The sequence below is a fragment of the Eumetopias jubatus genome, unplaced genomic scaffold (genome assembly GCF_037043125.1).
Source record: "Eumetopias jubatus isolate StellerSeaLion01/CBP00866 unplaced genomic scaffold, mEumJub1_p1.0 scaffold_4, whole genome shotgun sequence".
Classification (NCBI taxonomy): Eukaryota; Metazoa; Chordata; class Mammalia; order Carnivora; family Otariidae; genus Eumetopias; species Eumetopias jubatus.
Genome location: NW_028274810.1, coordinates 141,819,404 through 141,842,262, shown reverse-complemented (window position 1 = coordinate 141,842,262; position 22,859 = coordinate 141,819,404). Strand labels below are relative to the sequence as shown.

Below are 22,859 nucleotides of genomic sequence, written 5' to 3'. Positions count from 1 at the left end.
ATATTTACATTTAATTTATTACATTTGTTTCTAAAGTTTTGGAGAAAATTCAGTACCAACTAAAGAGTTATAATTAAAAGTGTACAGACCCAGCAGTCAGAGGCCCAAGCACACGGATTGAAACTTCATTTCTGCCAGAGATCACACTTTACTTTGTGATTTTGGGTGATACCACAAACCTCTCTGGACTATGATTTCCTAGTTGGTAAAATCAAAGGACTGGATCAGCTGATCTCTAACTTTTTCTAGGTTCAAAAATTGTCTGAATCTGTGGTTTTATATAACAGCAGAAGAGATTCCATGAAAAAATAGAATGTTGCTCTGTCGATGATGATTATGTAGGAATGGGGGTAAGAAATTTGCAGGGAAGGTTGCTAGTAACATCATAAAGGAAGGAAAAGGGAAGGAGGGAAAAGAAAAAATACGATTTACCAAACTTCTGCTGTGTGCTAAGAACTTCACAGACATTATCTCATGTGAAAATATCATTTCAGTGATTTCCTTCTTAAGGGACAGAGATGCCATTTTTGCTTCTTGCCCCAAATGTGCATGAAAGCTAACATTGATTGAGCGCTTTCTATGTGCCAGGCACACTCCCAAGCACTTTACACGTACTTAGACCATTTATTATCCCCATTCTCAGATGAGGAAACTGAGGCACAGAGCGGTTAGGAAACTTACCAACATTCAGTTGGTAAGTGTCAGAGCCAAGCTCCAAACTTAGAGAGTTGGGCCCTAGATCTGTGCTCTTAACCCCATCCCCATATTGCCTCTTGTCATTCATTTATTAAGAAAATATTTGTTGAACAGTATTTGAAGGCAATGCCCTAGGCTTGGTCTATTTACGAGATGCTACGTATTATAGACAATGTAGTCTACATTCTATACATTATGTAGGATATAATGAATACTATACCTTTATTCTATATACTTTATAAGGTGTATCAAACAGTACACACTACAGCCTATATACAATGAGTAATATACACAGTATATTATATGGGTGTTATATATATACTAGCAATGTTTTGCCATAATAGGTATTTAGTAAATATATGTTGAATGAATGAAAACGATACTCATTCAACATCATGTTCTATTCTGGCAGAGCTTGATCACTGAGGATTTATTCTTCCAGTTCTTCCCCTTTCCAGCCCTCTCCTTTAAGGGCAGTTTTCTTCTTTTTTTTTAATTTATTCATAAGAGACAAGATGGGGGGGCCAGGCCGGAGAGAGAGAGAGAGGCAGAGGGAGAAGCAGGCTCCCGGGGAGCCTGATGCGGGACTTGATCCCAGGGTCCTGGGATCGTGACCTGAGACGAAGGCAGACGCTTAGCCATCTGAGCCACCCAGGTGCCCAGGGCAGTTTTCTTTTACCAGGTGTCTGGCTTCTCTGGGACAGGCAAATTCATTGGCCCACCCAGGTCTGAGCTCTAGTGTGCAACAAGTTGCTGAGTGTGCAACAGGGAATGAATGAAGGGCTGACAACTGGGCTGTGCATACAGGAATGTCAAGGCTGCAGGTGGGCTTGGAGGGAAGCCAGCCATGCTCCCAGCCGCATCCAGAGAGGGTGTCCTGGATGCCCAACAGTTCCTGGTCCTGTTTTGCTTTCTTTGAAAACAAAGTTAAAAGTCACAGAACTGGAGAGGTGTTAGTGATAGAGTCTAACCCAACTCCCTCAGAAATCATAGGCCCCATTCCCTACTCTCCAAACCAGCTAAGACCAGAAAAGTTCTCTGACTGTTCCTTAATTCTTAACGGCATTACTTTCTGCCCATTTTTTTTTTTTTTTTTTTTTTTTGGCGGGAGGGCGGGGTAGATTGTCCTCAGCTTCACTGCTTTTGAAACAAGTGGCCAGAACGCTTGGGATCCCTTCCCAAGCGCTTCAGTTCTTCCCAGAATAGATGAATGGAAGGAAGGAAGGAGGGGGAAAAAGGAGGAAGGAAAGAAGGAAAGGAGGGAGGGAGGAAGGAAGGAGAGGAGGAAAGTGGGAAGAAGGATACATGCATGAATGGATGAATAGATGAATGGATGAACTGGGGAGTGTGCGGACGCATGGATGCGCAGGACCCTGGGAGCGTAACCCCAGCCCGCGAAGCCGAACCCCTCTTGGGACCCTGCCTTCCTCTCGTTCTCTGGGCACCGCTCCTGCGTCCCCGACCAGCTCCGGCGTTCTGAGGGAGGGAGCCGGGGACGAGGGGGTGGGGAGGGAACGAGGGAAGGGAGGGCCTGGGAGGAGAGGAGGAGGGGCGCGGGGAGAGGGCGACGCGTGGGGGGCGGGGGGCGCGGCGGGAGCTGGGCGCCTGGCTGCGGCGCGGGCGGGCGGGGACACGATGTCGCCGCCGCCGCCGCCGCCTGGGCTGTGCCGCTGGGGCTGAGCAGCCGCCGCCACTGCCACGGGAGCGGGAGCCCGAGCCCGAGCCGCGAACCGAGGGGCCGCCGGGCGCGATCGCCGCGCGGGAGAATGGGCTGTGGCGGGAGCCGGGCCGATGCCATCGAGCCCCGCTACTACGAGAGCTGGACCCGGGAGACCGAGTCCACCTGGCTCACGTACACCGACTCGGACGCGCCGCCCAGCGCCGCAGCCACCGACAGCGGCCCCGAGGCGGGCGGCCTGCACGCGGGTGAGTGAAGCGGCTCCTGCGGACCCCAGGCGCCGGGAGGCCGGAGCCGAGAGAGAAGCGGGAGGGACACGGGGCGCCAGGGGCAGCCAGAGGTTTCCGTGCGGGTGGTAGGGGGTTGGGGGGGCGGTGAGGAAGACAGACAGACAGACCCAGGCCCAGGGAGTGGGGTCAGCGCGAGACCCTTACAGAGGCTCAGCCAATCTCCGGAGCCGCGGGGAACCCAGCTCCCTGCCTCCGCCAGTGCTCGCTCAGTGCAGGGACGCATGCATCGCTGGGAGGACAGCCCACCTGGCACGCACACCTGCTCCTCAGCCCACGCGCGCCCCGGCCCGCCTGACTTCGCCTCTGTCCCGCTTCGTTCCCCACGCCCCACGCCGGCCCCTGTGGACCCGATCCGGCCACGTCTCCATCCACCCGCTGCCTGGACCGTCTCTGCCTTGATTTACAGACACGGTGCCTGACCCAGATTGCCTGGGTGGAGTCCTCCTCTTCGCTTCCCCTTCTCTCCCTGCAGGGAAGGAGTTCCCCTCGGGCTGCGAAAACCAGGATCCAGGGCACAATGCACGCCCGCCCATCCCATCACTAGTTCTGCACTTAAGCTTACTTCTCCAGCAGGTGTTCCGGAGCGAGGACTCCCTCTCCACCCTGTGGTGCCTCGGTGCTTCATATGAGGCAGGGCACAGGTGTGGACTAGGGCTGTAAATTACATACTCTTACCATTCTCCCTGTAGCAGAAATTTAACAGAAGAATATGCAAAGAACTTTCTCTGTGGGTCACACATCAGATTTTTTTTTTTAAAGGAGACACTAATAATTGTAGAGTAGAGATGAAAATAGTCTGTTGCCACAGACTGACCTTTAGTCATAAATGTGTTGGTGGAAAAGGAAAATACCTCACTACTTAGTATATGGATGTTGTCAAAGCTAGATTCTTATTTGCATAAAATATTTTAACTCTTTCCTGACCCCTTTATGTTGTTGGCATTTTTGAATAATGAAATTTGAGATAGAAAATGAGGTTAATTTGAAGCATACTGTATATTATAAGGAGGAGGAAAGAAATGTGAAATACTCTTAAAAGTTCAATAATCCTAAATCCATGCTTCCTACATAAGAGCTGCCGTTTTAATTTTAAGAATCAGTCCCTCCATCTTGTAGGACCAAAGCTGGCTCCTTTTTCATATGAACTTGGTGAGTCCCTTTTTTTAAAAAAGCAAGAACTGTCAGTGAAAATGGTGTAAGACATAACACTATATTTGTCTCTAATGTTTCTGACTCACCGTAGTAATCATAATGGTTACTTTGTGTCGCTGGTGCTTTCAGCAAGTTTCCAAATGATGTGTTGGCTCAATTCAGTGTCAGAAATGAGGATAAGACATAAGCCTTCACAAGGGACCTGGTAAAAGTTAGATTTAACAGCATTTCCCCAGGAGGTGTGGTACTTCTCAGCAGAGTCAAAGGCCAGAGCTGCACTCTAAGGAAAAATGGTTGAAAAGATCTAGTGTGGAAAAAAAAAAAGTACAGCTTCAAGGACTGGTTGCCTTGGTAACTGGGAGTATATGGTGTGTGTGTACCTACGTGTGGGTATGAGATGGTTATTATGGGATGGCTAAATATTCATTTCCAGTACTTACTCCTTTTTAGTCTGCCATCCTGACTCCTGTCCCACTGTGCCTCATCAGATCGGTGCCCTGCAACAGGTAGGGCCTGGGACAAGCATGCTCATTTGTGGTTCCTTGCCAAATATGGGACAGCCTTGCCAGGCAGGTGGTCCTGAAGATGTCCTTACTGAAGTTTGCCCACTTCGACCCAGTTAGCCTAGATTCTTCAAAGTGCCTTTCTCATCGCACAGATGCTCTTTTTTTTTTTTGAGAGAGAGAGAGCAAGAGCTTGAGCTGGGGCTGGGGTGGGATAGGGAGGGGCAGAAGGGGAGAGAGAGTCTTAAGCAGGCTCCATGATCAGCACAGAGCCCCGAACTGGGCTCCATCTCAGGACCCTGAGATCAAGACCTGAACTGAAATCTAGAATCAGATGCTTAACCAATGAGTCACCCAGGCACCCCCTACAGCTGCTTTTAAAACTGTACCCTATTCCATTGAAATACCCAGCCCAGTTCAAAGATTGCATTTCTTCTGGTGCTCTCCCCCACTACCAACTCCATACTCATGTCTACTGAAAAGTCCCATTTAAGCATGTCTGCTTGTAAATCTTACTTCAGTTTCTTAGTCCAGTCCAGATTGAGGGCATGTCACAGGACAAATAAATATTTGTTGGATGAATTCTGCATTTTACTGCAGGAAGGGCGGCATGTTTTTTTGCCAGTCCTACAAAGGAAAGAGTTTCTTGCCTCCCCCTTACTCGAAAAGTAGATCCTGAGCCTCTGGTTCCTGTTTTTGGAGATCATCTCCACTAGCCAGCAGAATTCAATTAAGTTTTTAGATTTGGCTATTATGTAGGCTGGAATTAAAGATTTAGCTGAAACCACAGTATCTGATAGCCCGTTGCTTCCCTGTGTCACAGCAGCGTGTCTCGCTGTCACAGGAGGAAATTAAATTGGTCTGACATGATTTAGTCTTCATAAAATCGGTTTGCTGGATTGATTTTTACTTCCGTTGTCTAATGAGGGTCTCTCAAGGAGAAAGGGAGTCTCTGAGGTTACCATGCCCAACCAGCTCAGCCATCCCATACATGAGTAACACCCTAGCTTTACCTCAATTTGATCACAGGTCCCTTAAATTAAACCCTTAAATATCCCTTCTTGTACTGTTAGGTATTTTCCCTAATTTCTCTAGGGAATAAAACATTTCAAATTTCTCTAAAGTCCTTCTATTTTACAGTTTTAGATTGCTATAATTGCTTTAGGAAATGCAGGATGGAGGATTACAAAGTTAGAGACTCACAGGAAAACAGTTCACCTAAATAAATTGAAATATGTAAAATAAAATGAAGAACACTTAATATTACCATCAGTTAATGTTTATCGATGACTTACCGAGGGCTGGGGACTATACAAAGCAGCACTTAACGTAAATCATCTCACAAGTCCTCAGGGCCAGGATGAGGTAGGAGCTGTGACCATCCTTCTCTTACTAGTAAGGGAATGAGGCGTAGAGTGTGGGAGTGACTTCCCAGTCCAGTACTGGGATCCAGCTCTGCCTGAATCCAAAGCCCATACTCCTAAATATTGCCTTCCTGATTGATGGGAGAGTAACTAAAGAATTCTTGCTTTTACAGTTGATGGGACTCAAAGTCTACTGTGATCTCTTGATATTCTAGTCTGGTCTCAGATAGCATAGTTTTCTTCTGCAGCATCCCTGAGGATGGGGTATGTCTTCCCTAGGGAAGGAGGCCCCCACATACCTTAGTGGAGCAGTTCCCCTTGTGAGAAACTCTTTTGGCTGCCTTGTAATTTCTACCTGGTGAACTCCGTGCCCTTGCAATCAAGTCTTGTACAGACAATTCTCAATATTTGAAGAGAGCTATTGCATCTCCTCTGACCATTGGTTCTCCAGGCCAAACACATGCAGATCTTTCAGTCATCTCTCAGGCTTGTGGGGACCTGACCATATTATTTCCAAATATGCCATTTGGTTTGTCAAAGTCCCTCTTGATACAAGAGACCTGTGGTTATCTCCAAGCTCTTCGGTATTAGCTGAGCAACACAGAGCAACATGTGGGCGCTGAACCTCTCCTAGTGCAGGTAAAATCAGGTTAGGATTTGTCTGTTTTCCTGCGGCTATATTGCCTTGATGACTCACATTAAACTTGTGATGAGTTAAAACCCTCAGATCCTTCTTTTTAGTCAAATTTAAGTCCTATGACATAAGAGATGTTGTCTGTGCTATAAATCCAGCACCTGGAACAGTGACTGGAGCATAGGTGGCACTCAGTAAATGTTTGCCAAATGAATGGCTTTTCCCCCTCATGAATCCTGCAGTCATATTATTGATTTCAGTCATCCAAAGTTGAGATTTTGTATTTACTCCTATTAAAATGTATCTTGTTGGTTTCAGTTTAATACTTAAATGTGCTGACCTTGATTCATCTTGATAGTGCCATTAAGACAATATTCTAGGTCTTTGTTTCCTTCCTTGAGAGGGAGTACCAGTAGAGAGCCCACCTGGGGCTTTCTGATGAATAAGGCTCCTCCCTCCCCCTCCCCCCCAGCTCCCTCTATCTGCCTGTTACAGTTGTGGTTATATTTTCAGATAATTTATCCATGAATGCCTGCCCCCTCAAGCATGACAAGCTGTATTAGTTAGGTAAGGGGTCTTTTTTGCTCACCACCAGATCCCTGTGCCTAACACTGTGCCTGTAGTAGGACCTCAAGTGATCTTTCTTTAAGGACTAAATCTCCTAACACTTCTCTGTGTCCATTTCGTTCTCCTGGATTCCCCAGAGATAATGTTTTCCTTCCTTGGAAGTTCCATCTGCTCATCCTTTGGGGGTTCTTTTCTGCCTGATTGGTTGCAAAGTAAGAAAACACCTCCACTTTTCTCTGCTCCCTTTGCCAAACACAAATCTCTGTTACCAGGGTTGTTTTGCAAAAATCACTACAAAAACAGGTGGGAGCAAACCCAGGCGATTCATAAAGTTTGGGAAGTCTCCTGTGCTCATGGCCCAGGCCCCATGTGCGCAGAGTGACATACGGCCTGCCACAGGCTCTCCAGGGACTGTGTGCAGTCCCGTGGGGGCACCGGTCACACTGCGTTGTTCTGTCTCTCCAGGTAGCCTGGGAGCTCTGCCGGCTTGGGTGCTGTGTGAGTGACCATTGCACGCCTGCCTGTAGAAATAAATGAATGGTTGGAGAAATGATCCCGCTAAGCAAGTGAAGTTTTATTTTACATCCTCTTTCCTGAGTCTTATCTTAGATGATTTTGTCTTAGAAATCAGTCCACTGAACTGTGTCTTTTTTAGACACTAGATAAACTATTCTGACTCTAACTAGAGATGAATTTAAGGTTCCAGACTTGGGCCCCACTCAGAGGAACATCATCCCCTCTCAATCGGCACAGAGTCTTTTCCGGGCTTGTCCTGTACTCAGCAATCTCTCGGGCTTAACTGGTCCTGCCTTTGCTTTGGAATCTCGGCGCCCACAACCCCTTCCTGCTGATGAGGCCGTCCTGGCCTTTGGTGCAGTCGGATGTCTGAGCTTGTTGTTCCCGGCAGATGACCTGGGCTTGTATCCCGGGAGCCTTTCTGTGTCAGGCCCACAGCCCCTAGCCACTCTCAGGCGACCGGTTTGCTTCAGTTGCAAAATCCTATCTCTGCCGGGACTCCTACAGAGATTCTCTGGCTAGTCTGAACACCTCCTTAGCTTTCATCTGGAAAGGAGGCTGGATGGTGTTATCCTGAGCCCACATTATGTTCTAGTACCTTCCGCCTTAGCTGCCACCAACATTCACCTTACGTGCTGTGCTCCCACTCTGTCCCCCAACCACCTCCATCGCTGTGTTGTTATGGGCTTAATTGTCTGCCCCCCAAATTTCTATGTTGAAGTCCTAACCCCCAGTACATCCAAATGGGACCTTTTTGGAGATAGGGTCTTCACAGAGGTTAAAATGAGGTCATTAATGTGGGCCCTAATCCAATGTGACTGGTGTCCTTATAAAAAGGGAAATTTGAACACACGAATAGACACCCAGGGAGAACCCCATGTGAAGGTGAAGGCAGAGGTCAGGGTGATGCTTCTCCAAAGAACATCCAAGATTGTCAGCAAGCCACCGGGAGCTAAGAAAGAGGTCTGGAACAGATTCTCCCTCACAGCCCCCAGAAGGAACCACCCCGAGCTCAGATTCCTGGTCTCAGACCTGTGTGACAATAAATTTCTGCTGCTTAGGCCACCAGTTTGTGGTCCTTTGTTACAGCAGCCCTGGAAAACTAATATGAGTGTCTTTATGAGCACTAACATTGTGAACATTTGGAAATCACGAAAGGATTTGTATTGTCACTGCCTCATACTTCCTTCAGAGATTGGGTCTGTTCTCTTGTCATTTAAATTCTAATACCATTGATAGAGCATCTAATGTATGTGAGAATTTTTCTTTGGGACATTAGTTTACGTAACTCTCTAAAATAATCTCATAAGCCATCGTGCTCCCCCTTTACTGGATGAGGAAACTGAGATTCAGTGAGATGAGGAGAGCGAGTCAGGTCACCGGCCGAGGGACTGGAAGAGCCCGCACTGGAAATCCGGTGTCTTGTTTCTAAATCCAGGGCAGTGGCCATCATGCCGTAACTGGTGAGCTTGGAGTTAGTGCCTTCCTCCATCCCATCTGCCTTTAGCGGTTTTGAAAACCTACTTGGAGCAGGAGCCTCCTGCCAGCATTTACAAGGCTGAGGACAGGAGTCCTTGAGTGGACACCGGCAGCCCTGTGGCAGCAGCGCTACCCCCCCGCCCTTGCTGAGCGCCCTGAGTGGGCTGCAGACAGTGCCCCAAAAATCACCCACATCCCAGTCACGATGGCCTCCTTAAAGATGAGCGGTCTTGGGGCAGAATTGTTTTTTTTTTTCTGGTTTCAAATACAAGGATGTTGCTTAAGAAACTTGAGAAAGTGTTAGAGAAGCACACAGAAAGAACTTCTGTCAGCATTTGGGTATGGTCCTGCATCTAGGTGCCAATGGGGCATCTTGTATCTTCTGTAGGGATTATATTTAAAGTTTAGGGGACATAGGAGAACTTCCTCAAATTTCTTGGAAGCTCAAAGGCCAAGAGAAAAAAAGTAGTTCTGTTTCTCTTTGTGTTTTGGAAACTATTTGGAGGTCATGGCAGCCAAAGGCTAGTTTGAACGGAGGAAGGGGTGAGGGGTAGGGAAGGCCCTGGATAAGTGAAGGGATTTTTCTCCCCTTTTTCCTTTCAGTACTAAGCAAATACAGTTGAATTCAGGTAAATTACATACAAGGCAAATGCATAGCGTGACTCCACCGTTTACGATAATCATATCCCCCTGTCACCTCCCTGCCACCCTCACAGTTGGCTCAGGCTGAGTTTTATATTCTACCCAGCTGTTTCTGGGATTTATGGTTGCTTTATGGATGTAGCAACATGGTCTGTGGTGTGTGTATGTGTGTGTGGGGGGGGTTGTGTAGGGGCCAGTTCCCTCTCTGAGCCTCAGATGCCCGTGAGGTCATGTAGACTGGCTGCTCAGTGTTCCAGTTCAGGTACAACCCAATTCCCTTCCAGCTCTGGATCTCTGTGTCAGAGCAATAGTACAGAGTGTCTACCTACATCCTGCCATGTGGTGTCTGTATAAGGAAGCAAAACCAGAAGCCTTAGATTTTTCTTAATACAGCTCCATCTTCTTTATGAATAGTGCCAATTTCTCCCAGAGTCTGGGGTTAGGTTTTCTATTAGTCTTCATTTGGGTGATTGTGAGTCTTGGTCTTTTTCTGTCTTCATAGGCATTTTAGTGGGCAGTTGGGCAGGACTGAGTGGGTGGCTCGTGACCAGATGCCCTTCAGCCCCAAAGTCCAGCCCAGAGCCTGTTGAGCTTCTCCTGCAAGCCGCTGCATCAGCCTGTAACACATCCTCACACGCAGGACTGCCCAGCCTGACCTGCTGTCGGTTTATAATTTCATATGCTTCCTTCCCTTTTGATGAGCCAGCTTCTCACAACCATCATGACCTCCAGTCTCTGGACCTTTCTGGGCTTTCTTCTTTATCATCATCATCTTCCTTATTGTTTTGCTTGAAGATTATAGTTCAGTGGTTAGGGAATTAGACTCTGACAGCAGACATTGACCAGCTTTGTGACCTTGAGCAAGTTTCTTAGCTTGTCTGGATTTCTGTTTCCACAATGTAGGATAGGAATCATTGTAGAATGAATGTGCTTACAAATATGAAGTGTATGGGCTCTCAGAGCTGCCATTCTGGTACCTAGGTTCTCCTCACCTCTTCAGTCTTGCCCTGGGCTCAGTGTCAAACCTGGGGTACTCTTCCTCTGTGCTCCTTACATCCCTGGTTCTGAGTTGCCTGGCATTGCTGGAGCAAGTCATGGGTGTTGGTGATTGCACCCAATAGTAATTCATTCTCGAGAACCTCAGTGTTCTTACCACTTCTTGGCAATTCTATTAATTCCTTATTAACATGCTGTGACAGTCGCCATGTAATAGCTCCCAACACTTTGCTGTTCTTTCCCTCTGAATACTAAATAAAAAAAAAAAATCAAAGGCTTGCTATGAATTCTCCCATCTTTCCCTCCAATCACCTGTTTTATGTTCTGGGCACCTCAGCATTTAAAAAACACCTTAGCTACCCTGTCCTCATCTCTGCCTGTTTGGATTCTAAGTGCACTGATGAGGTTGTTCGTCGGTGAGGACATCACAGGCAGTGCCATCCGCAGGGTGAGGGCTACTCTGCATCTCCATTGGTCCTCCCTGAGCATGTTTTACTTGAACCTCAGCAATAGCCTGCTTCTGTTCTTGCCTTTGACAAGTCATTCTTCATGTTAGATGGAGAAAAATCTTTTAAAAACATATATTAGCTCTTGTCCCTCTCTTGTTTAACGGCCTCCGGTAGCTTCCAAAGCTGTTATATATAGAATAAAACCCCAGCAAACCCTTTCCTTGACCTGCATAACCTGGTCCTGCTGCTTCTCCAGCTTTGCTTATCCTGCTCTCTCTTTCTCTGGCTCACAGTGTTCCAGCCACGCTGGCTTCCTCCACTTTCCTGGGGCCCCTGCTGGAATGTGGCCCCTCCCCCTCCCCCCTCATTGACTCCACCTCACCCTTCAGCTCTCAGTTCAGATGGCACCTCCTCAGAGAGACCAGCCTTCCCCAGTTACCATCGGATTATTTTTTTTCTTCTGATCACTGAGCCTGTCATTGTCTTGTTCATTTACTGTTTATGTCTTTACTCCTTCACTCCAGGAGGTGAAGGGCTGCGGGTCATATTCGCTACTGTCGCCCAAGTACTTAGCATGGTGCTCAGCACAGAGTAGGCGCTCAAAGAATATTTTTTTTAAAGATTTATTTATTTATTTATTTGAGAGAGAGAATGAGATAGAGAGAACATGAGAGGGGGTAGGGTCAGAGGGAGAAGCAGACTTCCTGCCGAGCAGGGAGCCCGATGCAGGACTCGATCCCAGGACTCCAGGATCATGACCTGAGCCGAAGGCAGTCGCTTAACCAACTGAACCACCCAGGTGCCCATCGAAGAATATTTGTTGAATGGAGGGAACTCTCCTCATCTTCTGTATTGGTAAGGAACTGCTTTTGGTGGCAGGAACAGAAACCAGGGGAATGTGGGTTAGCAAGTAGAGGCTTTAGCTTCTGCACTTTACAGAGAGTCTGGAGGGAGGCAGCTGCACTGCTCGGGAATGCTGTCAAGGACCCGAGTTTATTACTTTGCCATCTGTGGTGTGTGAATTTCATCCTCATAGTTGCAAGGTGTTGTTGCATCTTACTTTAGATAGGCAGAAGGGGGAAAGGCGCGTTCTACCCAAGTCTGTTCCTTTTTATCTGCAAAATGATAGCTTTCCCAGAGCCAGTAAGCTTTGCTTGAGTCTCATTGGCCAGAACTGTGTTACATGGCCATCCCTGGCTGCAAGATAGTCTAGGAGATCGCGACTTTTATTTGGGCGCACACCTCCCTAAAAGTCTTGTGGTCCTTTTGGCAAAGAAAAAAAGGGGGAGAACGGATATTGGGTAGGCTGCCAGCAGGGTAACTACACCTTTCATCCTAAGGCTGCTTCAGAGGGGAGACAAGATTAGTAGGAGAAAGGGAAGGAGAAAAGAAAGGAAGGAGAAGGGGAAAGGAAAACGAGGAGAGGGAGGTCTGCTAGACACCAGAGCAGCATAATTATTGGTATGAAGATTTTACAATAGTAATAATAATAATAATAAAACAGTGTTTTTAGTATTAGCATGTGTTAAGTGAGTTCACGAAGGTTGATATCTGTTGGGAAAGTTACATGTGCTAATATTGAACTGATTTGAGAAATAATACAGTAGCTTAAACTTAAATCTTTTGGAATAGTCTTTTAACATCAGACCCTGTGTGGTGTACACGAGATGTGCAGTGGGCATTCCTTTGTTTTCTGCTTCATTTTCCTGCAAAGTTAATGCCAGCCGGAAAGTGATGTGCCCCCTGCTACTCGGTGGCACCGATTTCCAGGGGGCGGGAACGTTTGTGGTGGTCCACTGTGCAGGGTCACACGGATGCTCAGGCTGGGGGCTTCTGGTGGAGAAGCAAGACAGCCAGTCGGCTCATTTAAAGCCTTGACAGTATTTCCTGCGGAAATCTAAAAAAACCACCCCGCTATTGTCTCTCAGGCTTGTGGACTTGAGGGCAGGAGGAAACTGAAAGGATTTGAAGAAAATAGCAGGGCTGTTTGGGAAACCGGTCGTCATAACAACAGGGCACAGCGGCGGCTACAATGGAAGTGCCAATTGCCTGTGCACCCTTCATAAGGGGGATGGTTCAAGTTGAAGCACGAAACCGAGGCCTCATTAAATTACTACGTGAGTTGCTTTTCAGGGACAGTCTCTGGTGCAGCCAGGCTCAGGTTTGCTTGGCTGAGGTGATAAGTGGTGTGTGGGCAAACGCAGGTGAGCACAGCCACTGACTCCCGAGCGTGGCTGCCCTTAGCGCGTGCCCAGCGTGGGCCCCGCGCGGAATCTGCATTACCTAATTCTGTTATGCCCGTTTTATGGGTGGGAGAAGTCAGGGAGGCCAGGTGGCCTGCGCCAGGGCTTGAAGGTTGTAAGTGGCTGAGGGGGCTCTGGAACCCAGCTCTGTCTTCATTCTGAGCCCTGTGCTCTTTCCTTCATGCCAGCCGCCTAGCTGATCACTAGCTCTGGGCCTCGGTGCCTTGCAGCTCGACGTCTGCAACAGCTTTGTGACCTGTCCCCTGGCCCCCAGTCACTGCCGCTCCGGTATCTTTCATACCGTTGCCAGGTGAATATTCCTGAGGAATAACTGGGATCATTATTGTGTTATTTTCCTGCTCAGAGCCTTTCATGATTTTTCTTTGCCAACTGAATGCAAGTGTCTTAACCTGGCATTTAAGGCTTTCTCTTCGGCCTTCCCTTCCACTAGCTGTCTGCAGGTCCTCTCCACTTAGCCTGACCCACGGTTTGCCCTTTGCCTGGAGCACCGTATCCTGTTGCCTCACCCCCAGCCCACCCCCACTGAAAGCCCCACAGCTCCTGTGTGCCACCTCAGTCCTGTGTTCCCTTCTGACGCGCACCTAGCACGCTTATTCTGGTTTGCATTTTCTTATTATGGCCATGTCATGTCTACTATCATGCCATATACTCTTACAGACTGTCAGGAAATAGACTGAGGTGGACTTTTACTGGGGCGAGCTTTAGGGAACAACACGTGTGGGGGCGAGGGGGGCGGGGCTGGGCTAAGGGAGCAGGGATGGCCCTTCAGATACTGTAATGAGAGGTGTTTTCACCCTCTACCAGCCAAGTTTTACCCACAGGCTGCCCCCAGCAAGGGGAAGCGATCTTGGGTGGGACCACTTCCTTCCACGGAGGGCATTTCCTAGAGAGGCGCTCAGCTACGAGCCGTCAGTGGTCACCTCTCCTGGCCGCTTGAGGATCTGGTGCCTGTCCTGCAGGGAGATCCTGGGAGGGCCCGTACTCCTGATTTCTCAGTCAGCTTCCCTAAGGCTACACGTCAGATTCGCTTGGGCAACGTAAACAAAAGGCCCCACCCAGGGCTTCTATCAGGGCCAGAAAGGCTGCAGGTTTGACAAGTTCTTCTCTAGGTCAGGGCAGAGTGGAATTCCCCGGGTCTGGGGTGGGGGGGCTTAGGATTCTGCATTTCTTTCTTTCTTTTTCTTTTTTCTTTTCTTTTCCTTTTCTTTTCTTTCTTTTTCTTTCATTTTGTTTATTTGACAGAGAGAGCACAAGCAGGGGGAGCGGCAGGCAGAGGGAGAGGGAGAAGCAGGCTCCCCCTGAGCAGGGAGCCTGATATGGGGCTGGATCCCAGGACCCTGGGATCAAGACCTGAGCCCAAGGCAGATACCCAACTGACTGAGCCACCCAGGTCCCAGGTGATGCTGATGCTGCCGGCCCAGGGACCTCTGAGAGAAGGGGGTCCTAAATCACAGGCTGGCAAACCTTTGCTGTAAAGGGTCAGATGGTAAACATTTTAGGCTTTGTGGGCCATGTGATCTTTGTTGCAGCTACTCAACTTGATGTTTTTAGTACCAAAGCAGCCAAGGGCGATACATAAATGAATGGCCATGGCCCTGTGCCAACTCAGATTCCTGTCCTAGGTAATGCAGAGGCTCGGCCAGGTTTAAGAGCCATGGTCTTTAACCCTCAAGGCAGCATGGAAGAGAGAAAAGAACAGGGCTTGCAGTTAGGAGTCCCAGACCTCAAGTGCACCTCTAAAGAGCTTAGCACATACCGAGCCCTTAGCAGTATTGGTGGGATGAGCAAATAAATGGGACTAAGAGCATTTCTCACCATGAGGGCAATTTTTGAAGGTGGTGAAAGTATCTCTGATAACATTAGTCATTAAGGCATTAGATATTTTATTATGCAAATCATAATCCTGAGTGGAGTGGGGTCTGGGAAGCACAGTGTCCTGGCGCCACCCGGAGTAAGAGCTCTGGGGAGCTCCCTTTGCCTCGGGCTTCCAGGAACTGGGACTCTTCCATCCTTCCAGCACAGGTCACGTTGATTCAGTGCTGGGAGCATTGCCTCCAGAAATGCATTTCCCAGCTGGCAACTCTTCTAAGGGTGTGGAGCTGCTTCCAGAAGGTGTGAGGAATAGTTTCCTGGGTTTCTCGGAGCTTTGCTCACTTTTCCTTAACTCAGTTTCCCCCACAGCCTGTGACGCCGTTGCTGGGCGCATGGGTGGCTCTGTTGGTTAAGCATCTGCCTTGGGCTCAGGTCTTGATCCTAGGGTCCTGGGATGGAGCCCCACATGGGGCTCCCTGCTCAGCAGGGAGTCTGCTTCTCCCTCTGCCCCTCCTCCCACTTGTTCTCTCAGTCTACCTCTCTCTCTCTTTCTCAAATGAAGTCGCCACATGTCTGGTTGGTTGTGAGTCTGGGCAGCTGATGAATGGGTTTCTGTTATGATGTTTGCTTTTCTGAATCAGGTGTTCCTTTGTAGAGATGGGGGCTTCTAGCCATTATGTAAGGCTGCAGAAAACACCCAGTGAACTTAGAGAAGAGGGATCATTTAAATAGAAGCTGCCAAAAACGTTAACAAAGAGACGCAGGGAGAGTGTGCCCAAGCCGGTTAGCTTTATTTTTTTCTTTTGCACAGGAATTCAAAATTCAAACACTGACTCTTGTTAGAACCCCCAAATCCCACAGCCACAAGGAAAAGAATCAGAGGGAAATGTAATGAAAACTTACATGAGAAGGTGATTTAAACATATATGTAGTCACATACACACACACACACCAGCAATTATATTTTCAACTGAGTATTGCTCTTCCCAGTGGACACCAGCTGCTTGCAATTGCTCAAAACAACTCTGGAATCCCTTAACTGTAGCCTCAGGCATTTTTTTTAACATAACATTTCCACACATACAATAGTTTAAGACCTTAAAATGACACACACACACACACGTTTCAAAAATCTATATATAATTGGGAGAATGGTATAACAAGCCCGCACATATCTGTTACCCAGCTTCAACAATTATCAATGCATGGCAAATCTTGTTTCCTCCTTACCTCCATTCCCTTTCACCAATTGGACTAGTTTGAAGCAAATTCCAGAAGTCATGTAACTTCGTTCATAAATACTTTTGTATGGATCACCAAAAGATGGGGACGCTTTTATTTTATTTTTTTTTAAAGATTTATTTATTTATTTTGGAGAGACTGAGAATGAGAGAGAGAGAGAGCACATGAGAGGGGGGAGGGTCAGAGGGAGAAGCAGACTCCCCGCCAAGCAGGGAGCCCAATGCGGGACTCGATCCCGGGACTCCAGGATCATGACCTGAGCCGAAGGCAGTCGCTTAACCAACTGAGCCACCCAGGCGCCCCTGATGGGGATGCTTTTAAAAAAAATAAGATTGAACCATATGAAGTGGTCATTTCTTTTAAGTTGAAATGGTGTAATATCAGCAATTCTATATGCTTTAACCTTATAACCACAATAACGTTATCACACCTAAAAATTAATGAAAATTCCTTAGTTCTCATATAACTAAAATTCAGTCATGTCCAAATTTCGCCAATGGTCTCACCAGTGTTTTTTCTACAACTGGTTTGTTTGAATTGGGATACAAAAGATGTCCACACATTGTATTTCATTGATCTTTTTCCTCAATTTCCTTCAATTTATAGATTTCCCATTTCCTCCTCCCCCCTTTCAATTTTTATTTATTGAAGAAACCTGTTTTTTTGTTCTGTAGGGTTTCCCATTTGGGGGGATTTTGCTGATTGCATGACTATGGTGTTGTTTAAAATGTGTCCCTGTGTTCCCTGTAAACTAGTAATTAGAACTGCATGCTTGAAGGGCTTCAGGTTCAGTTTTGGGGGCAAGAATGCATCGTAAGTGATGCTGGTACTCTTCCCGCTGCACACATCAGAGACTGAACAGTATCTGGTTATCTCTCATTGCTGTGAGGTTACGATCAGCTGTGCCAACCCGATCCATCCGTTATAAAGTATCTCAGCTTCCTGTTGCTGATAATCATTCCCTATATCAATGATTTTATTAGGAATTGCAAAACGATAATATTCTAACATTTCTTAGCTGGAATTCTTTTAGAGGGGAGGGGGATGGGGGGATGGGTTAGCCCGATGATGGGTATTAAGGAGGGCACATACTGAATGGAGCACTGGGTGTTATACAAAAACAATGAATCATGGAACACTACATCAAAAACTAATGATGTAATGTATGGTGACTAACATAACATAATAAAATAAAATTTAAAAAAAAAGAATAACTTTTGCTTTGGTTTCCCTGAAAGGTGGAGTAAATGCCTCTTTATTTCCCTTTGATGATAAGTTTTCAGTGCATTCCCTAGTTTCTTCAAAGGGGGTCAACAGGTATTTTATTTTAAGATTTTATTTATTTATTTGAGAGAGAGAGCATGAGAAAGAGAGCATGTGCACAAGCTGGGAGGAGGGGTAGAGGGAGAAGCAGGCTCCCCGCTGAGCAGGGAGCCCATTGCAGGATTTAATCCCAGGACCCTGGGATCATGATCTGAGCTGAAATCAAGAGTCAGATACTTAACAGACTGAACCACCCAGGTGCCCCTAGATTGCTTTGTTTTAAAGGTTCATATGTTTCATTTTGCTTTTGTGGTAAATTTTCTTTTTTTTTTTTTCATTTCAGTTAAATTTTGTCTTGTCTTATATTTAGGTAAGGAGTTTACATGATTCCAATGGCAAATCTACAAAAGTTACATTTAAGAAGTCTAATTTTCATCTCTGCCCCCTCTACCCTGTTCCCTTTGTCCTCCTATAGATACTCATTTTATTAGTTTTTTGTTTTATCTTTTCATTAAAAAAAGTATACATACATACTATACCCTTTGTTCTATACTTTTCACTTAACGTATTACAGGGATCATTTCAAAGCAGTATATAGATAAGTTCTTCATTCTTTTTTATAGCTACAGTTGTGTGGTGCTCAGTTGTGTGGATATGTTATAATTTATTAAACTGGTCTCCTATTAATGGCCATTGGGATTGTTTCTAGACTTTTGCTACACACATAATCTTATCCATGTATTTTTTCATTTTTGCCAGTGTTATTTTTAGGCAGATTCTTAAAAGTGGGATGGCTAGGCCAAAGCCTGAATGCAAGTGTAATTTTGCTCAATATTGCCAAATTCCTCTCCTCAGGCCTTGTACATTTTGCATTTTCACCAGCAGTGTATGAGAGTGCCTGTTTTTCCACATCCTTGCCGACACAGTATATTGTCAAATGGGGGGGCTTAGGGGGCTTTGTCACTTTAATAGATAAGACGTTGTAGCTCAGTTTTACTGTGCATTTGTATGAGTAAGTTTGCTGTCTTTTACACGATTATGTGCACATTGCTTTTTCCCTCCTGTATACAATTTGTTCATATCTCTAGGCCTGTTCTTTTGATCATATTTAGTAGTTGCAAATCTTTGTCCTTTGACGTTGACTGAGATATTTTGAAAAGCAAAAAAGTCCCTAATGTTATTTGGTAAATAAAATTGTTGGGTTTTTGCTATCAGATGGAGCAGCTGGGGGCTGGCTGGGCTTCTCCATATGGTCTTTCTGCATGGGCTAGTTTGGGCTTCCTCACAGCGTGGTGGCCTCAGGGCAGTTGGACTCTTTACATAACTGCTCTGAGCTCCAGCACAGTCCCAGCTAAAAAGAGAAGCTGCATTGCCTCTTTATGACCTAGCCTCGGAATTACGCAGTGTCACTTTTCCTGTGTTCTTGGTTACAAGTGAGTCACAAGCCTCCCTAGATTCAAAGGGAGGGAATTAGACCCCACCCCAGATGAAGGGACAGCAAGATTCTAGAAGAGCATGGCAGTTTTAAGAACTGTGAAGGGTCTGAGATTTTACTCGACTAGTTAGCTGTGAGTTTCTTGGAAGCAAGTGAGACACGAGACTCCTGGGTCAGAAACAAAGGCACAGCAAGCCTCACAAGTGTCAGCATGTTGGCTCTGATCCCCTTTCCCCAAGTCTCACAGGGCTGCGGGGATGAGTCCAGGCAGACGTCTGCACATGCAGTAGACTGCATTACCGGAGATTTCTGTGCCCACTAATCTGCTGAAACTCTTCCCGCGAAGAGTGGTCTTATAAACGCAGTCAGTGTTCCCCGTGAGCTCTCTGCAGCTCTCAGCACTGTGGATCTGGCTCATCTCCTCTGCCCACACCCTCCTCCCCAGTTTGGAAGTCGGCTTTTCCCCTTGCTTTCACCGCCCCCACTGCTGGTGACTTTCTCTTCTACCTCTGATTATGTCTTCTCTGCCACCCCCTCCTTTCTTGGCTCCCTCCTTCCTGCTTCCTGTCGCCCCCACCCATGGAGATGTGACTCTTCACACCCTTCTCCAGTAGTCTTCCCTCATTCAGCTGAGCTCATCCACTCCTCTGACTTCAGTTTTCCCCGGTGGTGGCTCCATGATTCTCCGGACTCTAGAGCCACATTTCCAGCCAGTCACAAGACATCTGACTGTCGTCGGCCCAGTGCATCAAATTCAACTTGCCCCAGGCCTGATTGACCTCTTCTTCCACACGTTGGTCCCTGCTGCTGTGTGTCCCCTCGCAGTTCACCATGGTCCTCCTCTTGGTGGCCAGGTGCAAGACTTGGCAGTTATTTTGCTTTCACTCCCATCTTTCTGTCTCTCTCTGCACATTTAATGCGGTATCAGATCCCACAGACTGTCTCTGAAATGTCTCCTGTAATGAATCATTTCCATCTTTCCAGCCCCAGGAATATTACCCTAGTTCAGGCCCTTAGTCATGTTCATCTTCAAATTGTTTCCCATTGACCTCTCTGGATGTGGGGCATCTTGATAGCTAGGCAGGCATCCCCCTCTTCTCTCATTGCTCCTGCTTATCTCTCCCTAAACCATAAGCTCAGTTTAATCTTATGCATTTCTCAGATAGAGAATGCTCTTTTTTACTTTTCTCCTCCTTCCTTTCTACAAATATTCTTCAGCACCCAGTGTGGGGTGGGCACTGTTTTAAATATTGTAGCAGTAAAGAAGACAGCCAAGACTGTTCTTGGAGCTTACATTCAGGTTGGGGGTAATGGTGATGGGCAGAAAAATAAATAAGATAGGTAATTTTAGATATTGGTAAGCACCATGGGGGAGGAGGGGAAACAACCCAGATAATGAAATAGAGAATAACTGGGTTGAGGGTTGGAGGAATTAACAGATTGAGTGGTTAGGGAAGGCCTCTATGAGAAGTGGTATTTGAGCTAAATTGTGGGTGAAAAGTGGGGCGGGGGGCGGACTCATGAATGTTAGGAGCCAGAATTCCTCAGGAAGAGCCACCAGCAAGTGCAAAGGCCCTGAGGCTGGAATGAGCTTGATGTGATTGAGGCACAGAAGGAGGCCAAAGTGATGGGAGGGAACTGAGAGGGAGTGTGTGGCAGGAGAAGATCTGTGTAGGGGATGGAATATGAATAGCCTGTGGATGATGGGCAGGAGTTTGGGCTTCATTACAGTGGTGGCAGGAAGGAGGGCTAAGATTAGGTGCCCCTGCTACAACTTGAAGTCTCATATTAGGTTCTGACCTTTCCATTCTCTGGTCATTCCTCACACTCTTGCCTGACCATAGATGTGATCCTGTCACTCTCCTGCCCCAAAACATCTTATGACCCCTGTTTCCTATTGGACAAATGATGAAATTTTCAGCATGGCATTCCAGGCCCTTGGCCGCCTGGCCTGAGCCTTCTCTCCCTACCAGTTCCACATCCCTGAGTCCTTACTGTTTCCTAGGCCTGCCCTTTTCTTTCTGTTCTGTCCTTAGTCTTACATTTTCCCCAGATGGAACATTTTACTTTCACACTTGTTCATTGTACAAGTCTAACCCAAAGGCCAACCCTCTGCAAAACCTCCCTAAGTTCTCCCTAGGTGGAACTAATCTGTTTCCCCACATCCCCATTCTATTTTTTTGTCCTTTTTATCATTATTTCCACTGTTGTATAGTCAGCCTTGTATACATGTGCACAGGCCCACCCTGCCATAGGAATGAGGGCTCCTTGGGGGCAAAAGTCGTGTCTTGCTCATCATCTGTCCCTTATGAAGCCTTGCATGAAATAGGAGCTCCATTAATGTTTTCTGAGATTGACAAAGTCGGCACACATACTTTGTTATCCTATCTTGCCTTTGAAGAAGACGACGGGCTATTGCTTGGCTATAAAACTGTGAGATTTCAGGCATGGCTCCATGGACGTGAAGCTGGGTGGTTGCATGGCTACAGAACTCCATGCTCCAGTGACCACACTGTTGCTTTGCTGCATGACCGCTTGGCTGCATAGTTGTGTGGCTGTTTAACTGCATGAATATATAGAAACATAGCTGTCTGGCCACTGGTTGCATGGCTGCATGGCTGGGTAGCTACTTTACCATGGGACTGTGTGGCTGCATACCCATATGGCTCCACTGCTTGACGGAACACCTTCCCTTTGCTTTTCTGTGAGTTATGTCAGGATTCCCAGCAACATTCTGAGGCTGGTTGGGTTTTCCATAGGGAAGCCATCGGCATTTGGGGTGGCACTGCTGCGTGCATTGCTGGACATTTAGCATCTCTGGATCCAACAACCAAATGGCAGTGTGGCTCCCTTTAAGACACTGGAATGCCCTCATACCTTTCTAAACTACCTCTCTCTCCACCTAAGACCCCGAGATCATGAGCACAAGGGGGATAAAGTGAAGGAAAATTACAGAGAAACTGTGTTCATCAGCAAAAGTTCATAGCTAAAACGGATCCAAACAAGCCCTAAAGTTTTTATGAGACATTCAAGACCTGGAGCATAGGGCCTTCCTGATGCCCCAGCTTGTCAGCAGGATGCAGACTAGAATGTATTTTCTTACCTGTGATCTGCAAATTGGAGATTTACTTGTTTCCATATAACAAGTACTTACATGTTTTACTTACTTTGGGCCAGACACTGTTCTAGTCACTGAATACTTGTAGCAACCCTGTGAAGGTCACATTACCCCTCACACCCCCCCCCCCGCCCGTTGCAGATGAGGCCACACAACACTTTATGACACAGTTGTCTTATAATAAAGCACAACCCTAGAATGTTGTGGGGCCGACTGAATGCTGTGATGTATGTCAAGGACACAGCTCTCGTATGTGCTCTCTGAATACTGGCCATCATTCATTATGCTGTGACTCTGTCCCCCTTCCCAATGTACTTCCCTCATCTAGGCTATACAAGTTCAAGTCCTTTTAGATGTTTTAGGTCTGTCATCCAACTAAGGCCTGTGTTGTTTGCTTTTCCCTGAAATGACCACACATGATGGGTACAGGACACGGATCTGTCTTTGGGAGTGGAGGTCATCTTCACACAAGGTTTTTTTAGGGACCCTGAATTTAAACTGCCTTTTGTGTCATGCTTGATTCTTAGAATCCACTTGCTTCTATATGCACTTGTTTCGCCAGTCCCTGCTCCTGAAAGGCTGTAGGCTTCCCTTTGGTTGTTTTGGTTCCAGAGAGGGTGAGAACAAGAGGGAAGGGAGGCAGATAAAAAAGAAGGCAGAAGCAAAATATTTGTCATTGAAAAGAGTAGGAGAGAGCCCTGCTTTCCCAGACTGCTTTTTGCAGGCCTCAGGAATACTTTGTACATTGCCAGGGACCTC

The 22,859-nt window shown here is 46.9% G+C and overlaps 1 protein-coding gene across 1 annotated transcript in view; it reads left to right on the top strand.

The window, feature by feature from the left end:
- The first annotated feature begins 2,462 nt into the window (after window positions 1-2,462).
- BAALC (BAALC binder of MAP3K1 and KLF4) overlaps window positions 2,463-22,859 on the top strand; it is an 86,562-nt gene continuing 66,165 nt past the window's right edge. Inside the window, exon 1 of the mRNA XM_028112600.1 lies at window positions 2,463-2,622. Within this exon, the coding sequence (XP_027968401.1) occupies window positions 2,463-2,622 (160 nt within the window). The remainder of the gene's footprint in view (window positions 2,623-22,859) is intronic.